General features: G+C 41.3%; 2 protein-coding genes across 3 annotated transcripts; both read left to right on the top strand.

Annotated features, from left to right (window-relative positions):
• The first annotated feature begins 1865 nt into the window (after positions 1-1865).
• Positions 1866-5207, top strand: wdr55 (WD repeat domain 55). Of its 2 annotated transcripts, XM_024397815.2 has the most exons (10): positions 1866-2088; positions 2213-2272; positions 2391-2444; positions 2565-2710; positions 2802-2902; positions 3061-3148; positions 3313-3492; positions 3622-3721; positions 3862-4031; positions 4340-5207. In XM_024397815.2, the coding sequence occupies exons 1-10, from the start codon at positions 1894-1896 to the stop codon at positions 4668-4670; spliced, it is 1425 nt and encodes a 474-aa protein (XP_024253583.1). In that variant the 5' UTR covers positions 1866-1893; the 3' UTR covers positions 4671-5207. The 2 variants fall into 2 exon arrangements, with proteins under 2 accessions (XP_024253583.1, XP_024253584.1); XM_024397816.2 differs by having other exon boundaries at positions 1868-2272.
• A 2353-nt stretch (positions 5208-7560) lies between these two features.
• On the top strand, positions 7561-17101 carry LOC112231195 (UDP-glucose 6-dehydrogenase). The gene is made up of 12 exons (XM_024397814.2): positions 7561-7788; positions 11095-11263; positions 11530-11631; positions 12054-12254; positions 12367-12564; positions 14405-14552; positions 14722-14816; positions 14963-15093; positions 15206-15348; positions 15596-15687; positions 15851-15961; positions 16374-17101. The coding sequence occupies exons 2-12, from the start codon at positions 11102-11104 to the stop codon at positions 16476-16478; spliced, it is 1488 nt and encodes a 495-aa protein (XP_024253582.1). The 5' UTR covers positions 7561-7788; positions 11095-11101; the 3' UTR covers positions 16479-17101.
• The last annotated feature ends 2495 nt before the right edge of the window (positions 17102-19596 follow it).

Genomic DNA, 19596 nt, shown 5'->3' with positions numbered 1-19596 from the left:
ACTTTGGGGGTGATGAATAGTTATGCACACACAAGTTCTGTTTTTTTGTGTCTTATTTCTTGTTTGCTTCACAATAAAACATATTTTGCATCTTCAAAGTGGTAGGCATGTGTAAATCAAATGATACAAACGGTTGTGAGGCAACAAAGGGGGGTAAATACTTTTGCAAGCCACTGTATGTACATACCCAGCGTCCAACAGAGCTGCACGAGTTGTGACCCGTTTTTGTTGGTTATGTTGTCGTAGTTGTGTCTATGGGGGCATATGGGAGAGGGAATGCTGTCCCCCCCAGGTACCCCCTGTGTGCTGAGGGTATCAGGTTCTTGTCCAGTTCTGAGATTTAGGTCACCACAGACTAGTATGTGTCCCTGGGCCAGGAAATTGTTGCTCTCCCCCTCTAGGATGGAGAAGCTGTCATCCTTAAAGTATTGGGGGTATGTGGGTAGCCTATCAGGTGTAGGCTATATCATACTTCCAAATGAAGATAGCCTAAACAGAATACAAACGTAAAACATAATAATAAAATAATAATAATATCCACATGTTTTCTAATGGCAGCTGTTTTTCAGAGATGTGATCAACATTAATCAATCAATTGATCAATAAATCAATTCCAATTCTCGTTAATGCAATATACACTCTCCCACCACCATTTGCTACAGAAGTGTTTCTTAATCCTGTTCCTATGGAGAGCTGTGTACTGCTAGGGCAAAAACACAAATGTGCACCCACTATACAGTCATTAACAGAGGTTGTTCGGTGAATAACGCTCTGGTGATTAACCTCGTCCATCTGAGACCTGAAGACTTGTGTTAGCTCCCTGAGATGATGCCTTGCCTTTAGCTCAGCAGACTTGTGGCGCACAGGAGATCCTGGTTAGAACCACAGTCAGTCACATGGCGCCGTGACCCAAATGGGTGTCTGCAAGAAATAAAGGGAAAGGGAAAAGGGGATACCTAACCCCTTTGAATCAGAGAGGTGCGGGGGGCTACCGTAATCAACCATGTCATCGGCGCCCGGGGAACAGTGGGTTATCTGCCTTGCTCGGGGGCAGAACAACATATTTTTACCTTGTCAGCTCGGGGTTTCGATCCAGCAACCTTTCGAGATCAATGGTTGATGTCACTATGTGTTGGGGCCAAAGATCAAATTTAGCTTTAGGGCCACTAAAAACCTTGATCTATGGACCCATGATCTGTTAAGCAGTAGGCTTCATAGGAGCAAAGGGATGTGATATTAACCTCAGCAACGAAATGTAATCCACCATTTATAAAATTGTGTAGGATTTGGCAGAGGGAGACCTCGTGTGGCAGTCGTTGGAGCTTTTTACAGTCTGTGTTGGAGTCATTCGAAAAAATGTTAATGTTTTATTTCAGTGTAACTAGCTAGACACATTTATTTATCTGAATGTTTTTTTATATTTTTATTTCACCTTTATTTAACCAGGTAGGCAAGTTGAGAACAAGTTCTCATTTACATTTGTGACCTGGCCATGATAAAGCAAAGCAGTTCAACACATACAACAACAGAGTTACACATGGAGTAAAACAAACATACAGTCATACAGTAGAAAAATAAGTCTATATACAATGTGAGCAAATGAGGTGATATAAGGGAGGTAAAGGCAAAAAAAGGCCATGGTGGCGAAGTAAATACAATATAGCAAGTAAAACACTGGAATAGTAGATTTGCAGTGGAATAATGTGCAAAGTAGAGATAGAAATAATGGGGTGCAAAGGAGCAAAATAAATAAATAAATACAGTAGGGGGAGTGGTAGTTGTTTGGGCTAAATTATAGATGGGCTATGTACAGGTACAGTAATCTGTGAGCTGCTCTGACAGCTGGTGTTTAAAGCTAGTGAGGGAGATGTGTTTCCATTTTCAGAGATTTTTATGATGTATTTTTTATGGGGGAAAAAAATCATTCTGTTTGCGTTTGTCCGCTTTTGGTCCACCCGAGGGTATGCCTGGTTAATTTCGCAACGTTTTGGTAAATTTCGCAACGTTAATAACGTTGCAAAATTTGCATGTTTGAATGCATCTTTGGCTTGGTTGACGTCTACAGAATGCATAATGGCGGCTTCCTTGGTGAGACCACGAGTATCTTTACCATACGACAATTCTGGTGTTAGCCCGCTTTAAACAAGTTTTTGTCAATGGCTAAACGTGATTGTGACTTATCAATGGTGTTATTTTTGCCTACATTATTCAGGGAGTCGGGGCTATTTCGATAATGGCTGGTTCTGATGATTTGAAAACAGAAGATACCGGGGTAGCTAAGTTAGCTAACCATTCATACATGCTTCAGCTCTAGTCCGAATGTGTACATCACCACATTTAAACTATTTTATTAAGCCAATCTGACAGTCTTTTTCTGTCCCATTCTATAGGACGAGTCGGTAGAGGACACAAAAGATGATTTGAAAAAAGATCAAGGTTCTGAGGTAATTAACAATCATGCATGCAACTAGGTTATAAGGCTTATCCGCGCCTAATGTGCTTCGGTATCATCACATTTAATGACAGCCTATTATAGTAGTCTTTTCTTTATCAAATTCTCCTAGGAAGACGAACCGGCAGAGGAACCAAGAGAGCCAAGGATTCGTGAAACGCCAGAGGACATCAAACTCGACGCAATTGTCAACACATTGGCCTTCCATCCAAAACAAGATATTTTTGCTGCCGGGGATATTGACGGTGATATTTACGTGTAAGAAATATAACCACTTGTGATGCTTATGAACATTTACATAAATGTAAGTGCCATTGTGGACGTGAACGTCATTGTTTTACATCCCCAGATACTCCTACTCATGCACAGAGGGGGAGAGCAAGGAGCTATGGTCGTCTGGACATCACCTCAAGTCCTGCAGGGAAGTTGCATTCTCTCATGATGGACAGAGTAAGTGTGATCACTGGTAGGGTTTGGTTGCCTTGAATTTATTTTGCTTGTGATACATTTTTATCATCATGTTGGTCAACACAACTTGCTGGGCCCTTCTGTCTGTTATGTTTTAAATGGTTAAACATCAACCAGTAGTTCCTTTTCTGTGTATGTAGAACTGTTCAGCGTTTCAAAAGACAAGTCAGTCCATCTCATGGATGTGGAAGGGGGAAAACTTGTCACACGCATCGCCAAAGCCCACAGGTAAAGTCTCTTTAGTCCATTGATGTCACTAGTTTAGGGCTTTTTGTTTCTTTTTCTACACCATCACTTGTTCAATGTTCTGTTGTCCAATTGCTTAACTCTGAGACTGTCCGAAGCAGAGTTTGCAATGTCTGGTTTCCTCACCTTTACCCATATTTGACCAGTGTCCCAATCAATGCACTGCTGCTGGTGGATGAGAATGTGCTCGCCACCGGGGATGATGGGGGGACACTGAAGGTTTGGGACATGAGGAAGGGCACATCGTTCATGGACCTGAAGCATCATGATGACTATATCAGCGGCATTGCTATTGACCAGGCCAAGAGAATGCTTCTCACCTCCAGGTAAGAGTTCAGTTCAGACATGGGATGGGTATGGATAATTGAATAAGTGTTTTCAGTGGCTCTATTCATTGAGACTAGCATGTACAGATATGACTTGTCAACTGACATGAATTATGTTTTATGTCACAGTGGTGATGGGACGATGGGGGTCTTCAACATCAAGAGGCGGCGATTTGAGCTCCTGTCAGAGTTCCAGAGTGGGGACCTTACCTCGGTGGCCATTATGAAAGTGAGTGTCTCATCCTCTTTATCTGAAGGTTCAGGACTGGCTAGTCTACTGGCTGAGACACTTGAAATCCTTGCATTATCTAAAAAGAAGTTCAGAGTCAATAACTTAAGTTGTCCACTGTTCCCTGCCTCGTCACACAGCGGGGGAAGAAGGTGGTGTGTGGCTCCAGTGAAGGGACTATGTACATCTTCAACTGGAACGGCTTTGGAGCCACCAGTGACCGCTTCGCTGTGAAGGCAGAATCCGTGGACTGCATTGTTCCCATTACAGACAGTATACTGTGTGCTGCCTCCATGGATGGAGTTATACGGTGTGTTATACAAGTGTTCAGTTGGATTTTATATAGGATCTAAAGAGTTTAATGGTTTTGGAGACTTTAATTATTTAGAAGTAATATGTTAAGTTGTCATCTGCATTAGATGATAACATGCAAAGCACAGATTTGAGGGAGATTCTTTTGCAAGGCGTTGTTCTTCAAATCTCCTATAGAGGGCAAGAGTATGCCAAACATACTTATGACATGGCTTGATTTTCCCTTGGGACCATTTTTAGTTTTCAGTGATAAAGTACTGAAGTTTTTACTTAGACTAATTAGAATCTATCTCTCCCTCTTGACAGTGCCATAAACCTCCTGCCCAATCGGGTACTGGGCTGCATAGGGCAGCATGTTGGGGAGCCTATTGAGCAAATTGCCCGCTCTCGCGACTCACGTTTCCTGGCGAGCTGTGCCCACGACCAGATGATCAAGTTCTGGGACATTTCAAGTCTCCGCGACATGACAGTCAGTGACTACCGGAAGAGGAAGAAGAAAGATGGAAACCTCAAGTCCCTCAGCAAGAAAGCCTATGGGGGTGGGGATGACTTCTTTTCTGGACTGATGGAAGAGACTGAGGCAAAACAGGAAGAGAAAGAAGAGGATGAAGGAGACAGTGACAGCGACAGTGATTAAAAGATACTTGTGGAAGTCATGCCCATCATATGTTGCCAGAGGTGTTGTGTGCTATTGGTCAAACAACTCCTGGCCATTGCACCAATAAACTCTTCTCAGCCGGCACTGTTGAAAGAGGCATCTTGGCAGAGTGGAAGCTTTAGACGGTGTATGCTTGGGGCATAGCCTTGGAGATGAGAACAGCCTGTTTCATCCACTGCTTGCAGTGTGGTTTTCTCCTGAAACATGACTCTTCAAAAGTCTGGTGCAATCCCAGGTTAAAATAAAAAATGTTTATTAAATGTAGAGCCCTTAGAAATGTAGTCCCATAGATCTGGTTGGATTCTGCCATTGGAGAGCTGAGCTATGGGAACTCAGGATCAAGGAAGAGTCTGGGGCTGGTTATGGGGTCAGAGGTCACTGTTCAGATTCGTCTTGCAAGAGGAAACCCCTCGGCCTGGTTTGCTGTAGTATCTTTGCCTTATTGCCGGTATTGTAGCATGACATCATGTATAATGTACAGCATGACATGGAAATAAAATGTTTTTTTAAATTTTTTTTACATTCGATTGATGTATTGTTTTAAAGTATGACTCATTGGCATCTTGTACAAAATATTATTTACAATTTAGGGACCAGGTAAAGTGATGGCAGAAGTGTGGTGTTCTGTTGGCTGTTGGAGACCGCAATAGTACTAAAGAGAGCAGTGCCAGAATAGAAGACACATTCCAAGAGCTTTGTCTGTGCAAATAGACAAACTGACAACCAGTTCTTAGAGGACACAAACTCGGATCTACAGGACAACAGCATTTTCACGGTCCCATAAGGCTCCCTCAATAGAGCGTCTCACCATCTTGGTTTGTATCACATGGCCCAGAATTTGTTAAGGTGGCATCGTAAATCAAATTTTCAGTTTTGTCTAATCTACACTGTTCTTTTTTTTTTAGGGAAGTTTGACCAATGTTAACTAGAACAGATGTTTCTCAAGAATGGGGTGCCAAGTGGATACTCTACCAGTGGTGTAAAGTACTTAAGTAAAAATTTGTGGCGCAGCGGTCTAAGGTACTCCATCTCAGGGCTTGATGCATCATTACAGACACCCTGGTTCAAATCCAGGCTGTATCACAACTGGCTGTGATTGGGAGTCCCATAGGGCGGCGCACAATTGGCCCAGCATCGTCCGGGTATGGCCGGTGTAGACTAACATTGTAAATAAGAATTTGTTCTTAACTTACTTACCTAGTTATATATATATTTTTTTTTATACTTGAAAGTACTACTTAAGTTGTTTTTGGGGGTATCTGTACTTTGATATTTTTGGCTACTTTTACTTCACTACATTCCTAAAGAAAATAATGTACTCCATATATTTTCCCTGACACCCAAAAGTACTCGTTACATTTTGAATGATTAGCAGGACAGAAATTGGTCCAATTCGCACACCTATCAAGAGAACATCCCTGGTCATTCCTACAGCCTCTGAGCTGGTGGACTCACTAAACACACATGCTTCATTTGTAAATTATGTCTGTTGGAGTGTGCTTCTGGCTAGATGTAAATTAAAATAAGAAAATTATGCCATGTGGTTTGCTTAATATAAGGAATTTGTAATGATTTATACATTTATTAAGTATGGTATATTTGAGCAGTTCTAAATACTTTTGATACTTAAATATATTTAAAACCAAAAACTTTGACTTTTACACCAGTAGTATTTTACTGGGTGACTTTTACTTGAGTCATTTTCTATTAAGGTATCTTTACTTTTACTCAAGTATGACAATTGTGTACTAGTTCCAGCATTGCTCTCTACTTAGGACAAGGGGGCACCTAAAAGTAGGCTAAGGTAATTACATTTGCCCTGAGGGTGGATAGAGAGAGGGAAGTGAATGAGTAGAGTGCTTTGGTGTGTAATGACTCCTAACTTTTCCTGGGTTAGTAACGATTTGGGGGAGCTGGGTATGACTTAATCTGACGAGTGGGTGGACCCTGGCCGTGTTTCCTTAGGAACACAGCACAAAGACAGCAGTCATGATGCTGAGGGGGGGCGGACTAGTGAAATCACCCAGCACCGTAACACGTCAACAATGAGTGTTTTAGAATATCCTTATTGAACAGCACCACGGTTTCTTAGCATACTACTACCGTAATGTGTATGGAATGAGGGACTACGATTGGGCTGTGAGACAATTCCCATGGCTTTTATTTGCAAATGCGTACTTACGAGCCCCTCCCAACAATGCAGAAAGAAAAATATAGAATAACAGGATATGAGACGTACTGTTTTTCTCTCCACCCAGCTGAGTTACTCGCTCTATAATAACAACGGGAAAGGACACTGCTGTGGTCTGTGCATGTCTGGTCTCAAATTAAGCTGGGTTGTGCCTCGCGGTTTACGATTAAATCATTACGATGAGTGGATTGCTTTGGTGACACTGTTACAAATTCCACTGCTTTTCTATGCTGTTCTCCATTCATCCGTCAGTGTGATGGAATTGTATTATCATTGGACTAATATAATATAGTACACTCCCACCTCCCATATCAATCTCATCAATTTCCTTCTGCTATAGTTGTCTTTTGCTCAGCTTCATGTTTTGTCTCCAAGGTTTATAAATAATACTCAATATGTGAAATGTGTTTTCAATACATTTGCAAATGTTTCTGTCACACCCATGTACTAACTAGTGATAGGCAATCAATACTTAGCCTACATGAATTGGATCTCAAATAACTAAATCCTAAACCTCTTCGAACACGATTTTTCAGCCACACACTGGCATAACAATGTAATTACCCGGTAATAAATTGTATAATATGAACTTCTGTAACTTTGTGCCATAGACTGAATGGTTGCGTCTTCTTAAATTAACACATTTCTGGTAAGCATCAGTGGGGATGTGACGCTAAAGGAATGTGAAACCCCGCCGCCCTGTTTGAGATTTAGATAGAAGTCTCACGGTGGCACTCAGCATACCAAACTCTTTTCACTGGAGCATGCGTCCACACCACTTCTGATCATCATCACCACAGACCAGCAATCATACCCCTGGAAGAAAATAAAACGGAATCACTTTAATGTGGTTGATAGTCTGTGAAATTGTATTCGGTTGAACAGCGCACCCATCATTAAACACTGGTAAGTGTTTAGTGGGCTAGCTAGTTAGCCCCACCAAAATAAGCTATCCAAGTTGGCTTTGTAACGTTAGCTAGCTAAACACATTGATGATCGACTAGATGGGGATACATTCATGTAAATAACAGGTATGGATAAATTATAGGTGGCTGGTGTACAGGGGCAAATTACCGAGATACCGTTAGGTAGCTAGCTAGCAAATAACATCGAAGTGTTGGCCCCCACCTGAAACGTGTGGCCAAGTTTTAAACTAAATTACCGTGTGGGAAGTTTTAAACCCACAGGTTTATACGTTACAGACTCTAGTTGGTTCCGGAATTGGATCCCTTGATAAAGATGTTGAAATAAGACTGTATAAAATAAATACAAATACTGAGCTACAGTAGCTATATTGTATGCTCAATTTTATTTTATACTTAAACAAAATCTTTCTCGGAGCAATTGTATAACAAGTTAAGAGTCTCTCCTGTAATCGATACTTCAGCACCCTCCACTTATGAGGACAACCACGCGGAGCTTTTTTCTGAAAGGTTTTATGAGATTGGAGAACACATAGGGAGAAATCTTAGACCATTCAGAATCTTTCCAGATCCTTGATATCCTTCGCCTGCGCATATGGACTGCCCTTTTCAATTCATACTACAGGCTTTCAGTGGGGTTCAAGTCCGGATACAAATAACCATAGCGAAATATAGGTTTTTGTGACCAATTAACCATTCTTTGTAGATTTAGTTGTGTGCTTGGTTCCTCACCGGCCACAAAAGGGGTTCTGATTGTGAAATGCAGTTTTGTTCACTGAATCATTTTCCATGGTTTCTTTTGGTCGTTCAATATCCAGATCTGTTCCTAATCATCCCTCGAAAGATTCTTGACTTTGGTCTGGTTACTGTGATGATTGGTCTCCCGAGTGGTGCAGCAGTCTAATGCACTGCATCTCAGTGCTGGAGGCGTCACTACAGACCCTGGTTCAATTCCAGGTTGTATCACACCCGTCTGTGATTGGGAGTCCCGTAGGCCGGCGCACAATTGGCCCAGTGTCTTTAGGGGTAGACCTACATTGTAAATAAGAATTTGTTCTTAACTGACTTTTTGGAAAAGTTTTGAGATCCTGTACACGGTAAAAGTTGGGAATAATGTATAATTTGTATCTAGTGCGGTGGAGGGCTAGGGGCCAATTATGTGTGCGCACGGTCGTGTGTTGACTGACAGTAGTCCCAGGAAGGTCCATCTGACTGCACATAGAGCCCTCTGTGATTTAGAGACAGCGTGGCAGCATAGGTAGAGTGAGGGGAAAACTGGTCAAATAGAGGTGGCTTAATTTGCTACACAGAATTTTCCTTTAAATTCCATTGATACCCACTGGGGAATTCAACTCAATCTTGAAGGTATTGCCATGAAACATTCAGATTATGCTTTGAAAATCATTGTAGTTTTGATAGTCAGTATTGACTTTCAAATAGCACAGCACATAAAGCCAACCAGGGTTCTCACCAAAAAATGAGAGGCACTGTGCCATCTTTTGGACTGGCTGTGCCACTAAGTAAAACAGCTATTTATATGGCAGGTGTTCAAAAACACAAATCTCTCGGGCCTCCACCCCAGCCATATTCGGCAGCACCACCTTGTTAAAAAATCCCGGTGAGAACCCTGCCAACGTTTTGACCTCGAGGCTGGAGCCCTTCTCAATGACGTGCTGGATACCAGACATCCTTGGGAAAGGACAAACTCAAAGGCTTGACTGAAACCATGGGTTGATGTGCTGGTCTAAAAAATATATATTTTCGAGGCTTTAGTTTATTACTTTGTTTATATAATTATTAAGGCATGGACTGTACACTGCAATTCAGCTCTTATATTCCAATGTTGTACACCATGACAAACTAAACTTTACTATTACGGCAAGTTATTAGAAAATGCATATACAGAGCATTCGGAAAGTCTTCAGACCCCTTGACTTTTTCTAAAATGTAGTAAATAAATGTTTTTCCTAATAAATCTACACACAAGTTTTGCAAATTGATTAAATATATAACAGAAATACCTCATTTACATATTCAGACCTTTTGCCATGAGACTCGAAATTGAGCTCAGGTACATCCTGTTTCCATTGATCATCCTTAAGATGTTTCTACAACTTGATTGAAGTCCACCTGTGGTAAATTCAATTGATTGGACATGATTTGGAAAGGCAAGCACCTGTCTATATAAAGGTGACAGTGCATGTCAGAGCAAAAACCAAGCCATGAGGTCGAAGGAATTGTCCGTAGAGCTCAGAGACAGGATTGTGTCGAGGCACAGATATGGAGTACACCAAAAATGGCCTCATCATTCTTAAATGGAAGTAGTTTGGAACCACCAAGACTCTTCCTAGAGCTGGCCGCCTGGCCAAACGGAGCAATCGGGGGAGAAGGGCCTTGGTCAGGTAGGTGACCAAGAACCCGATGGTCACTCTGACAGAGCTCCAGAGTTCCTCTGTGGAGATGGGAGAACCTTCCAGAAGGACAACCATCTCTACAGCACTCCACCAATCAGGCCTCTATGGTAGAGTGGCCAGACGGAAGCCACTCCTCAGTAAAAGGCACATGACAGCCCATTTGGAGTTTGCCAAAAGGCACCTAAAGGACTCTCAGACCATGAGAAACAAGATTCTCTGGTCTGATGAAACCAAGATTGAACTCTTTGGCAGATGAAAACCTGCTCAGGACCTCAGACTGGGGGCGAAGGATCACCTTCCAACAGGACAATGACCCTAAGCACACATCCAAGACAACGTAGGAGTGGCTTTGTGACAAGTCTCTGAATGTCCTAGAGTGGCCCAGCCAGTGCCCAGACTTGAACGTTACAAGCTTGTAGCACCATACCAAAGAAGACTCAAGGCTGTAATCACTGCCAAAAGCATTTCAACAAAGTACTGAGTAAAGGGTCTGAATACTTATGCAAATGTGTTATTTCCGTTTTTTTTTTTTTTTTTTTTTAATTAAGTGGTTTTGCTTTGTCATTAAGGGGTATTGTGTGTAGATTGAGGAGGGGAAATTATTGTATCAATTTTAGAGTAAGGCTGTAATTTAACAAAATGGGGAAAAAGTCAATGGATCTGAATACTGTCCGAATGCACTGTATGTAATTGACACCCTGCTTGGTAAAGGATGTCAGTTGTGCCAGGGGTTAAAATAAATGACAGGCCCATCTGTATTTGCTTAGTTTCTGTTCAATGGAAATGTTGGAAAAAATAGCTATTTTATCACTCAATCCATTGAAAAAATCTGTATGTAGACCCCCGTCTTACATGATTGTATTTTCTTTCTCGAGAGGGAGAATGATGGAGGTGAGGAGGATCTGTTGTATTGGGGCTGGCTACGTGGGCGGTCCCACCTGCAGCGTCATCGCCCAGATGTGCCCTGAAGTGACGGTTACCGTGGTTGACGTGAACGAGGACCGCATCCGTGCCTGGAATTCTGATAGCCTTCCCATCTTTGAGGTGGGTGGGAGACAAGATTATTTCAAAGAAACTATCGGAATAGATCTCAACTTAGTAGAATTTGTCTCAACTGCAGGAAATTAAGTAAAACTATATTACTCATTCATATCCAGGTTTCTCAAAGATCTGTCCTAACTTGTATCGGTCTTTCCAATATTTCCAGCTTCTAGTGTTGCCACGTAAAGTCATTCATTTTGTCCACTTGACTTTTGATCTCTCATGATACTTTTGACACTTGTGCTCTAACAACCTCTCTCTCTTTCTAGCTTGGACTCCAGGAAGTGGTGGACTCATGCCGTGGGGTCAACCTTTTCTTCTCCACAGACATTGATGAGGCCATAAAAAATGCAGACCTGGTCTTCATATCAGTAAATACTCTTTTTCTTTCTTATGTCAATTGCTTTCATTGGAAGTATTGTTGAGACATGTGTCTCAGTTTTGCTTTCTTTGAAGGTAATAGTAATCATTTGGTGGTTGTTTATATTTGTCCTACTTCACACATGTACAAGTGTATATTTATTTATTTTAAATAAAAAAAAGTTTTTTTTTTTCATATCTCTCCCTAAGACAACCTCTGGGGGTCACGACCAGGGTCAGCAATTAGGGTTAAGTGCCTTGCTCAAGGACACAGACAGATATTCCACCTTGTCTGCTCGGGGATTCGACCTAGTGACCTTTAGTTAACTGGCCAAATGCTCAAACCACTAGGCTACCTGCCGCCCCAAAATGCAGTGATGGTGAAAGATCCATGATTGAATCCACCTGAAACATTTCCCCTTTCCTTTGCCAGGTTAATACGCCTACCAAGACATTTGGGATTGGTAAGGGTCGAGCAGCAGACCTGAAGTATATAGAAGCATGTGCCCGGCGTATTGCCGATGTCTCCAGTGGCTGTAAGATTGTTGTGGAGAAAAGCACAGTTCCTGTACGTGCTGCTGAGAGCATCCGCCGCATCTTCAATGCCAACACCAAGAGTAGCCTCAGCTTCCAGGTGATTTCAGGGGACAGGCTTGCATGGGTGGATGGACTGCACATCAAACGTCTACTTTCATCTACCTGCCATGTCTTCAGGTCTTTAAAAGTATGATCTTGTTCTCCTGCAGGTTCTCTCAAACCCAGAGTTTCTTGCTGAGGGAACAGCCATCATTGATCTGAAGAATCCAGACAGGGTATTGATTGGGGGGGATGAGACCCCTGAGGGCCAACATGCTATTCAGGCCTTGCGGAGCATCTATGAACACTGGGTCCCCAAGAACAAGATCATCACCACCAATACCTGGTCCTCTGAGCTTTCCAAGCTGGTATTTATATGTCCTTCTATGTCCTGTACATTACTGTATAACAAATCTCAGGTCCGCAGCATTACGATCTGAGACTAGAGGTCGACCGATTATGATTTTTCAATACCGATTATTGGAGGACCAAAAAAAGCTGATACCGATTTAAAATTATTTTTTATTTGTAATAATGACAATTACAACAATACTGAATGAACACTTATTTTAACTTAATATAATACATCAATAAAAATCAATTTAGCCTCAAATAAATAATGAAATATGTTCAATTTTGGATAAAATAATGCAATAACGTGTTGGAGAAGAAAGTAAAAGTGCAATATGTGCCATGTAAAAAAGTTAACGATTAAGTTCCTTGCTCAAAACATGAGAACATATGAAAGCTGGTTGTTCCTTTTAAACATGAGACTTCAATATTCCAAGATAAGAGGTTTTAGGTTGTAGTTAATATAGTATTTAAAGGACTATTTCTCTATACAATTTCTATTTCATATACCTTTGACTATTGGATGTTCTTATAGGCACTTTAGTATTGCCAGTGTAACAGTATAGCTTCCGTCACTCTCCTCGCCCCTACCTGGGCTCGAACCAGGAACACATCGACAACAGCCACCCTCGAAGCAGCGTTACCCATCTCTCCACAAAAGCCACGGCCCTTGCAGAGCAAGGGGAACAACCACTCCAAGTCTCAGAGCGAGTGACGTTTGAAACGCTATTAGCGCGCACCCCGCTAACTAGCTAGCCATTTCACATCGGTTACACCAGCCTAATCTCGGGAGTTGATAGGCTTGAAGTCATAAACAGCTCAAAGTTTGAAGCACAGCGAAGAGCTGCTGGCAAACGCACGAAAGTGCTGTTTGAATGAATGCTTACCAGCCTGCTGCTGCCTACCACCGCTCAGTCAGACTGCTCTACCAAATATCAAATCATAGACTTAATTATAACATAATAACACACAGAAATACGAGCTTTTGGTCATTAATATGGTCGAATCCGGAAACTAATTTAGAAAACAAAACGTTTATTATTTCAGTGAAATACGGAACCGTTCCGTATTTTATCTAAACGGGTGGCATCCCTAAGCCTAAATATTCCTGGCATCCCTAAGTCTAAATATTCCTGTTACATTGTACAACCTTCAATGTTATGTCATAATTACGTAAACTTCTGGCAAATTAGTTTGCAACGAGTCGGGCTACTCAAACTGTTGCATATACCCTGACTCTGCGTGCAATGAACGCAAGAGAAGTGACACAATTTCTACTGGTTAATATTGCCTGTTAACCTGGATTTCTTTTAGCTAAATATGCAGGTTTAAAATATATACTTCTGTGTATTGATTTTAAGAATGGCATTGGTGTTTATGGTTAGTACCTAACGACTGTGCATTTTTCGCAAATGCCCTTTTGTTAAATCATCCCCCTGCTTATATGCAACGCAGGACACGCTAGATAAACTAGTAATATCATCAACCATGTGTAGTTAACTAGTGATTATGTTTGATTGATTGTTATTTATATGATAAGTTTAATGCTAGCTAGCAACCTACCTTGGCTTCTTACTGCATTCGCGTAACAGGCAGGCTCCTCATGGATGAGAGGCAGGTGGTTAGAGCGTTGGACTAGTTAGCTGTTAGGTTGCAAGATTGAATCCCGGAGCTGACAAGGTAAAAAACAAAAAATCTGCCAAATCGGTGTCCAAAAATACTGATTTCCGATTATGAAAACTTGAAATCGGCCATTCCGATTAATCGGTCGACCTCTGAGACACCTCCTGCAATGTTTCCTGCCTTTATTCATTGGCTCACTTCTCTATCCTTGGTTTTCCCCAAAAAAAATTATAGGCAGCCAATGCCTTTCTTGCCCAACGTATCAGTAGCATCAACTCTATCAGTGCCCTCTGTGAGGTAACCGGTGCTGATGTGGAGGAGGTGGCACATGCCATTGGGACAGACCAGAGAATAGGCAGCCGCTTCCTGAAGGCCAGCGTAGGTGAGTGGGAGAGAAGCAAGGCGGGAGTGGTTGAGTTGTGGGGTAGTAACAGTTAAGTTGTGGTTGGATGAGATCATTGGATGACTGAGTGATTGTGTTTCAGTTATGGAAAAGTGGGATGTGAGTGGATGAGTTCAGTCATGATACATTCTGTGTTTTTGTTTCACAGGATTTGGTGGCAGCTGTTTCCAGAAAGACGTTCTCAATCTTGTGTACCTATGCGAGGCGCTGAACTTACCCGAGGTTGCAAGATACTGGCAACAGGTGTGCTTTTATCAACAACTCAAAGTATTGCAATACAGAACTCGCTTCTCATTTGATAAGACATTCCTGTAACACTTTTTTGTTTTACGGTCAGTAAAATACAGTATCACAATGACAAATGTTGAACATCTCATTGTGTCTCCCAGGTTATAGAGATAAACGACTACCAGCGAAAACGATTCTCCTCACGGATAATCAACTGCCTCTTCAACACAGTGACAGACAAGAAGATAGCCTTGCTCGGATTCGCTTTCAAGAAAAACACTGGCGATACAAGGTATGGAGGGGCATTTAAAATATTTCTGCTTACATCCAAAGCTCTGAGCGTATTGTCCTGTTGCCCCCTCCAAGCTCATATACTCATATCCTTGTGTGCATTTTGTTTTTAGGGAATCCTCTAGTATCTACATCAGTCGCTACCTGCTGGAGGAGGGAGCCTGTCTACACATCTATGACCCAAAGGTTAAAGCTGAGCAGATCATGCAGGACCTGACTAAGCCCACACCCTCAGAAAGACATGACACTGCCACAGGTAGCCACAGTGTTCTTTCTGTAAATTAATATAACAGTAAATCCTAAAGAAGATTAACAAGAATACCTTTATTGAATACATGATATTTCAAGGGGTGTTATGTTCTGTGTTAGGTGTTAGTTGCCATAACGTGGGAGACTTTTTTCGCTCATTCTAATGAGATGGGATTAATGTTTGTTGTTCAATTGTGTGAAAAAGTTGTATTTATATGCATGAAGTAATCCTTGTTTATTCTCGCTCATCCTAGTTTCTCGTCTAGTCACCATCGTCACAGACCCATACAAGGCTTGTGAGAATGCCCATGCAATTGTGATCTGCACAGAGTGGGATATGTTCACGGTGTGTATTTACATTTTTAAGCTACTCACTCATCAAATGGCAAGGAGATGACTCTGGCCACACAGATATTTTGGTGCCACTTATATAATAACATTCCGTTGCACTTTTCATTGATGAAAGGGAGCTCTCAATGTAAACCATGAAGTCTATATTTGTATTGCAGGAACTGGACTATGAGAGGATCCATAAAGCCATGCTGAAACCTGCCTTCATCTTTGACGGCAGAAGGATCTTGGACAGCTTGCACGACCAACTCCAGCATATTGGCTTCCAGGCGAGTAACCACGGCCACAGTAAAAAGTATATGTTTTGTAACATACACAGGATAGGTGCAGTGAAATGTGTTGTTTTACAGGGTCAGCCATAGTAGTATGGCAAATTAGGGATAAGTGCCTTAGTCAAGGGCACATCGGCAGATTTTTCACCTTTTCGAACTGGTCCAACACTCTAAGCGCGAGGCTAATAGTCATCCTACAGTAAGACGTGAACAATGTCTAGGACTCTGATGAGATTATGAAAACACCCTAAGACCAAAAAAAGGTTGTCTTTTCTTTTGGAAGGCTGTGCTGACAAAAAGCCAAATATCCATTCACAGCAGCATGCTTAGTGAGTCCCATTAATATTTGAAAAAAGTTGAGTAATAGACAGTCCAGCAGTTTCCAAAGTAACTGTTTTGTCCTTTCCAGGTGGAGACTATTGGGAAAAGAGTTAACCAAAGAATCCCTTTCACTACCAGTGGCGACAGGTCAGAAATGGACCAACCGCAACCATTGAAGAAGAACAAACTGTGAAGTGTTCTTTACAGGACAGCAGCGTCAGAGCAGGCTCAATGCAGTAGTAAATTAAACCAAGTTATAATTTTGCTGTAATATTAAAATCAGTCATTTCAGCACCTGCATCAACTAGATGGGATGACTTCAAACAAATAATTATGTTAGCTACAATGAAAGAGGCCTGGATAATGTTTTGGTTAGGGTTCAAGATCTGGTTTGTCGGCTACATGCGGCAACAATATCCCTCCAAACTTATGCTTAATTTCTTTGTTTTGTGCATGTTGGACAACTACCAGGGTTTGGATGTTTTACTTACACAAGGGGTAAAACAACTTAAACTGATTTCATAACTTTCTGTATTTGCCCTTTTTTCAAGTTTTCTGCCTAAAAGTATTCCTGTATGAAAGCAATTTTTAAAGGACAGATTCCATTTTTCTTACTGAAGATAATGTATTTAGTTTTTATTCATTTCAAAGCAACTTTTATACAAGATGGTGCTAGTTGAATGTGAACTTAAGCAGTGTGAACATGAACCCGAAAATGCAATATTCTAATTATATCTATTATCTTTATGCATGAACACTGTAAAGTAAAACATTTATCTATAGTTTTTACATGCAGAATAAAAAGCATTTTTAGTATCTGGAATTTAAAAAATAATAATTTGCAGGCCCAGAATCAATAGTACTGTACAACAATTATGTTACTTTCTCTCAAGTGTTGTGTACTATGTAGTGGTGTCCCCCTCTTTATTAGTTAGAGGTCTCATGGATGGTCAGGCATTCGCACGGTCATTCTGTCAGCTAATTCTAGGACACTGCATACGGAACTGCATACCTCGGTCGACAGTCTTGATGCACTGCTGGGTTCTCCATGGAGCAGCGGCTTTATTTGACACATGAACCTAATCCTCAACCTCTGTTCTGCTCTGACAAATGCACTTTAGCAACAAGGCCCAAATTATGACGCACATGTAGTGCCTTCAGAAAATATTCATACCCCTTGACTTATACCACATTTAGTTGTTGTTACAGCCTGAATTCAAAATGGATTCAATATTTTTTCCCTCCCCCATCTACACACAATACCCCGTTATGACAGTGAAAACATGTTTTTAGATTAAAAAAATAAAAAAATGAAATACAGAAATATGTAAGTATTCACACCCCTTTGCTATGGCACTCCAAATTGAGCTTAGGTGCTTCCAATTTCCTTTGATCATCCTTGGGATGTCACTACAACTTGATTGGAGTCCAATTCAATTGTTTGGACATGATTTTTAGAAAGAAACACACCTGTCGTGCGGTTAGGCAAGGTTAGAACGTGGGCCGGTAACCAAAGGTTGTTGGTTCAAATACTGGAGCTGACGAGGTCAAAAATATATAATCTGTCACTGTGCCCTTGAGCAAGGCACTTAACCCCAATTGCTCCAGGGGCACTGTACAATGGCTACCCATACTGTGACCCCAGAAAACAACATTTAGATTACACACTTGCCTGCAACAGGACAGATGTAAGCACCCCCCAAATTGTTATTATATAGAAGGTCCCATAGTTGTCAGAGTAGAATCTATACCTTGAAGTCCAAGGAACTGTATGCACAGTACCAGTCAAAAGTTGACACACCTACTCATTCAAGAGTTTATTTGGACTATTTTCTACATTTGTAGAATAATAGTGAAGACATTAAAACTATGACATAACACATATGGAATCATGTAGTAACCAAACAAAAAGTGTTAAATAAATAATTTATATTTGAGATTCTTCAATATAGCCACCCGTTGCCTTGATGACAGCTTTGCACACGCTTGTCGTTCTCTCAACCAGCTTCACCTGGAAAGCTTTTCCAACAGTCTTGAAGGAGTTCCCACATATGCTGAGCACTGTTGGCTGCTTTTCCTTCACTTTGCGCCCCAAATAATCCCAAATCATCTCAATTGGATTGAGGTCAGGTGATTGTGGAGACCAGGTCATCTGATGCAGCACTCCATCACTCTCCTTCTTGGTCAAATAGCCCTTACACAGCCTGGAGGTGTGTTGGGTCATTGTCCTGTTGAAAAACAAATGATAGTCCCACTAAGCTCAAACCAGATGGGATGGCGTATCGCTGCAGACTGCTGTGGTAGCCATGCTGGTTAAGTGTGCCTTGAATTCTGAATAAATCACAGACAGTGTCACCAGCAAAGCACCATCACACCTCCTCCTCCATGCTTCATGGTGGTAACCACACATGCGGAGATAATCCGTTCACATACTCTGCGTTTTACAAAGACACGGCAGTTGGAACCAAAAATCGCAAATTTGGAATCATCAGACCAAAGGACAGAATTCCACCAGTCTAATGTCCATTGCTCGTGTTTCTTGGCCAAGCAATTCTCTTCTTATTATTTGTGTCCTTTAGTAGTGGTTTCTTTGCAGAAATTCGACCATGAAGGCCTGATTCATGCAGTCTCCTCTGAACAGTTGATGTTGAGATGTGTCTGTTACTTGAACTCTGTGAAGCATTTATTTGGGCTGCAATTTCTGAGCCTAGTAACTCTAATGAACTTATCCTCTGCAGCAGAGGTAACTCTGGGTCTTCCTTTCCTGTGGTGGTCCTCATAAGAGGCAGTTTCATCATAGCGCTTGATGGTTTTTGAAACTGCACTTGTAAGAACTTTCAGAGTTCTTGAAATGTTCCAGATTGACTGACCCTCATGTCTTAAAGTAATGATGGACTGTAGTTTCTCTTTGCTTATTTGAGCTGTTCTTGCCATAATATGGACTTGGTCTTTTACCAAATAGGGCTATCTTCTGTATACCACCCCTACCTACCTTGTCACAACACAACTGATTGGCTCAAATGCATTAAGGAAAGAAATTCCACAAATTAACTTTCAACAAGGCACACCTGTTAATTGAAATGCATTCCAGGTGACTACCCCATGAAACTGGTTGAGAGAATGCCAATAGTGTGAAAAGCTGTCATCAATAAAAAGGGTGACTACTTTGAAGAATTTCAAAAACAAAATATATTTTGATTTGTTTAACACTTTTTAGGTTACTACATGATGTGTTATTTCCTTGTTTTGATGTCTTCACTATTATTCTACAATGTAGAACATAGTAAAAAAATAAATAAAAACCCTTGAAT

The sequence above is a fragment of the Oncorhynchus tshawytscha genome, linkage group LG33 (genome assembly GCF_018296145.1).
Source record: "Oncorhynchus tshawytscha isolate Ot180627B linkage group LG33, Otsh_v2.0, whole genome shotgun sequence".
In the NCBI taxonomy this organism is placed as follows: Eukaryota; Metazoa; Chordata; class Actinopteri; order Salmoniformes; family Salmonidae; genus Oncorhynchus; species Oncorhynchus tshawytscha.
The sequence above is the reverse complement of the archived record's forward strand: the minus strand, read 5'-3'. Positions and strand labels throughout refer to the sequence as shown.